At 34.2% G+C, this 5,000-nt stretch overlaps 1 protein-coding gene across 1 annotated transcript in view; it reads left to right on the top strand.

The window, feature by feature from the left end:
• Positions 1–4,030, top strand: part of LOC135197694 (uncharacterized) — an 83,713-nt gene extending 79,683 nt beyond the window's left edge. Inside the window, exon 2 of the mRNA XM_064224717.1 lies at positions 3,380–4,030. Within this exon, the coding sequence (XP_064080787.1) occupies positions 3,380–4,030 (651 nt within the window). The remainder of the gene's footprint in view (positions 1–3,379) is intronic.
• The last annotated feature ends 970 nt before the right edge of the window (positions 4,031–5,000 follow it).

The following is a 5,000-nucleotide window of genomic DNA, read 5'->3' as shown; positions in this document are numbered from 1 at the left end:
TCTCTGAAATATAGTACTTTTCTCTCTACATTTTGGTGTTTTTATGGGCTCCTTTTATTAGATGGAATTCTGTTGTTACAGAACACTTTTGACCAGTCTATATATATATATACATATATATATATTCATATATGTATATATATGATATATATATTATATTATATATATATATATATTGTAGTACATCTACTAAACAGATTCTTTTGGGGTCCGGATATCTGGTAAGTAAGGAAGTATGCCAAATAAAAGACATTAAACAATAGATTGCACTATATATCTTACAATTAACAAAAATACCACATGGTTCCTAAGTTGAACTAACGTTTACTTTACCTTTGACAGTCAAATTGAGATATGATAATTTAGATATATACATATATATATACTATATATATACTATACATATATATATATATAGTATATATATATATATATATATATATATATATATATATATATATAGATATACGTATATATATATATATAAAACTATTACACCTGCTAGAACCTTATATTTTATTAATCATTGTGACACATCAATTTCTAAGTTAAGCTCTACGATTTAAATATTCTTTCTAATACAATCCACATGCATGAAATAGGAAAATCTCTCTTCCCAAGTGTAAATTGGGCTCACGTAAAGTTTTAAGGAGCGTAATTGTAGTATGTAAGTTCGAATTCCAAACCAAAGAGAAGAGCTGTTTTATTTATTTTGAATTTTAACGCGTTTTGCAAAAACATGAGTGCGAAATGGGGAAACTGAGAACAGGTATGTGAATATGGCTAGTGAAAATATAAAGTTTGAACTCTAATCAGATTTATACATGGGAAAAGAATGAGATTGTTGGTGATGACCGTAATTTTTTAAATGTCTTATTTTAATATTCTGGTTTTATTACTTTCAATTAATTAAGGTGAAGATCGCTTCATGGTTGTTTTGTGCTGAGTTTTTAATAATTCTCATACTGGGAAATAAGCTAATTGAAAATAGAAGAAAGTCCATCTGGTCTGTTGCTTACTATTTTTAACTGATTTTAAGTTATTCACAATATTGAAGGGAAGAGGATATATATTGTGTTTAGTTATTCAGAATATTGCAGGGCAGAGGGCATAAGATAACGGGTTTTGAACACAGCGGGTGGCTGAGCTTCTGGTCTTTTGTATTGAAGAAGTGATTCATCCTTCCTGCAGAATATTTTGCATTCAAAGAGGATTATACATGTGTACGATAGGAATCGATACATGAACTTTGCCGGTGCCCGAAACGCTAGTATTTAGGGTCCAGACATATTCACCTTTAGCAGAGGACAATCAAGTAAATGGTTATGGACCATATTGGGTGAGGAGTTCCCTAATTGACGGCTGAGGCTTTTTCCCCAAGGTCCCTGGCTTTTAAGCTTCCCACTCATTTGGAGTGCTTGAGAAAGAGAGTAGTAGTTGTAGTATACACTATGTTTGATGGCTTGCAAATCAACAAAAAGGCGAGTTGATTGTGGTTGTAATACATAAGCTGAATTCAAAATAAAAATACCAGCAGAGTGAAAATCATTTTACATTCCATTGGAAGCTGAAAGCATGATGTCTGTGTCACTCTCTTCAGACTCAGAAATGATGTCCGGTAGCGGGAAATGAACCCGCGATACCATAATCACGACGAGGTCACCTTGCCGACCTGACCTCAAGACTGAAGTGACAGGCAAATCCAAAAAATAGCAAAGAATGATAGAAATTAAGAGGGCATTGTGACTATTACAATTACATATGTATCTGGTAAAATGACTATAGTAGTACCAATCTATGGTGAGGGTTTTGTTGGGTCAAAAGTCATTTACGTGCGTTGCCAAACTTCCATTCTAAGGAAAATTTTATAGACTATAGGTCGTTGTTATATACCAAAACTGAAGGGAATTACATGGGTTTTATGTATACAGTTGTTAATGATCAACATTCTTAAGTTTTTCAACATCATATTTGAGAAACGTGGCAAACATGTTGCCACATCTACAATGTTGATTCTCGGGTCAAGTATCGAAATCTGTATCTGTCAGTCAAGAACAATATACCCTTCGTTAATCTCTTAAGAATGGTCAAATCTTATAAGATGGGGTCCTTTATGGTGAAGGTAAGGATTAGCGGATGTAAATATAGTTGGCGCTGAAACACGTGTGTGTTTGTGTGTGATTAAATGTTTAAAAGATGTCAGTTATCTGAACTTTTCTATAAATTGAGAAATTTGAATATGAACTTGTTTTATTTTTTTCATCTTTGATGTTAATTTTTTTTCCTTGTGTAGAACGTTCCAAGACAACAGTCAACTGAATTTGAAAAAAGAATATTCGGGGATAAGATGAAAAAAATCCAAATACCGTTGTTAGGATTGAAATTAGTCTAGCTTTGCCAAACATCAATCTATTAAAATTTTAATGAGGTAAAGGGAGCAGTTTAGTAACTGAAATTGATAAATTTGCTCCAAAAATGATTGAATCGTAATTTTTGTACACAGGTCCCGCCGATGACAAAATTGTGTTTAAAAGCAGATCATTGAATATTAACATTATAAAGTGAATGAAAGATTGTTTTGGAAGATACTTCACAATGGAGAAACAGAACAGAGGACCCATTACTAATGTTGCAAATGGAACTCTTCGTACAGCTGAGGCAACAAAAGTTAGTAAAGCTAAAGTTGAACGAATAAGTAAAGAAGCACGAGGTTAAGTAAAGCGTATCATTATCATTCATATTTATTAGATATACTGTATTTATTACTTGAATGTTTCGAAAATAGAGAAATGATTAATTTATGAAATTTATCATATCCATGTTTTCCCTTTAGTTTTCTCTCATGTAGGTTGTTAATAAATAAGTTAATTGAAGAATAAAAAGAACTGTTTCATATCTGAAGTTTTAATGCCAATACACACTATATGAATAAAGGAAAAATAAACTTATACCAGCGAACCCTTCTAAGACAATTAGAGTGGGCATTCCCCTTTCACCAGAATCTGAAAGGAGGATAATCTGTACAGGACAGAGGTTAAGACCTAAGGGTAATGTTTCCCTTGGGTGGTTAGTAAGAAATACAGAACTTTGACTTTGGCCGCCTCTACAAAGAACTTGAAGATATGGCAGCGCGTGTTTTCGCTTTTAGACACGCCCAAACCCTCACCTTAGATATTGGTACTACTATAGTAGATTTATATGTATATGTATACATATATATATATATATATATATATATATATATTATATATATATATATATATATATATATATATATATATATATATATATATATGTGTGTGTTGTGTGTGTGTGTGTGTGTGTGTGTGTGTGTGTATTGTAAAGTGTGAAGATTAATATTTTTTATTTTCTTTTTCAGGCCAGTGCGTTGCTCACTGTCGAAAGGAGGTTGGAATCCACTTGGATTGAAACGGGATTAGAGGGTGATCCGCTTATTATAGAGAAAGGTGTGAAGTCCTTACTGACTGCATTTGTTAGTCCTCCCGCTGCTGAAGGGGAACACAGAAGATATTACTGGTACTTTGAAGGGGGTTATTCGAACCTTACCATTACGCCAAACATCCATTACATTTATAAGGACGTCGGGCCCAGGGACATCCACTTGAGGGCCGAGAATCAAGTCTCCTCCGTCAGTTCTCCCGTCCTGAGGATCCTCGTCGTTGAGAAATTGGGCAGCGCCCGGATCGCCCCCCACGATGACGTGCATCGAGGGGAGTATTACACCTTCAGGATTATCCTTGACCGTGGCAGTAACGTGACTTACATGTGGGATTTCGGTGACGGGACTAAGACCAGGTTTTCCATGAAACCTCACACGATCCACAGGTACAAGGACGCTGGAGTTCACCTCCTGAAGGTGACTTTAACCACTCCCTTAAATGACTCCGTCGTCGCCACTTCCGAAGTCTTTGTTTTAGAAGAGGATGGGTTCTGCAAGACGCCGGCTGTTTTGAAGTTTCATCCAGATCTTGCCGTTCGGAGAGAGGTCAGTCAAAATATTGCCTGTTAAACATTTTGCATTTTTATTTTATGAGTTTCCCACATTACCACTTTTTTTTCCTTATGGAAGTGGGCGTATTTTTTTGAGGTCTCGCATTCCAGCAGATTGATTATTATAAATAATTGGTATTACAAGAATGACATTAGTATATTTCGTGATAGCCTTGTGGGTACGTTTTGAAATCTTGGTTCTGTGGCTCGAGTCCATGAGCCAATGAATTTCCTATCAACTAAAAAATTCCCCTTCGGTTAACATATATAAAACTATATTAATTCCGAGGTAGACTAAATTAGATATTTAAAGGACATTTGTAGCTTAATGCGTGTTATATGAATCAAGGTGATGTGATAACACACACACACACAGATATAATATATATATATATATATATATATATATATATATATATATATATATATATATAGTCATGTGACATCATAGAAGGCAATAATTTAAAGTGGTGGGCTTATGCCTGCATAGTTAAATTGACATAAGTTTTGAGATGAACCATACAGTAAGCATGCCATAATCATATTTCACAATACATCTGCTCGAAAACTGTTTCCGACTTGTTAACCTATTACAGAAGTTAAAAAGAATGAAGTTTCATGGAAATTGGGATTCGAACTTATATCTACACACATTACATTCATAGATTCTAACCGGTAGAATCGTCTTAGTATCAAATCCTCTTGAATTGTCCGTAATGTCTCTACCGATTGATCTTAACTAGTTGGGTGAGGTCATGTTTGTTAACCTTTAATTGTTCATCACCGGAACAAACCGAAGATTTTGCTGGGTATATAATATATATACACACATATATATTATATACCTCGGCTGCAGTCTAGCAAAATCTTCGGTTTGTTCCGTGTATGAACAATTAAAGATTAACAAACATGACCTCACCCAACTAGTTAAGATCAATCGGTAGAGACATTACGGACAATTCAAGAGGATTTGATACTAAGACGATTTT

This window comes from Macrobrachium nipponense, chromosome 23 (assembly GCF_015104395.2).
Source record: "Macrobrachium nipponense isolate FS-2020 chromosome 23, ASM1510439v2, whole genome shotgun sequence".
Lineage (NCBI taxonomy): Eukaryota > Metazoa > Arthropoda > Malacostraca > Decapoda > Palaemonidae > Macrobrachium > Macrobrachium nipponense.
This window is presented reverse-complemented; position numbering and strand designations above follow the sequence as displayed.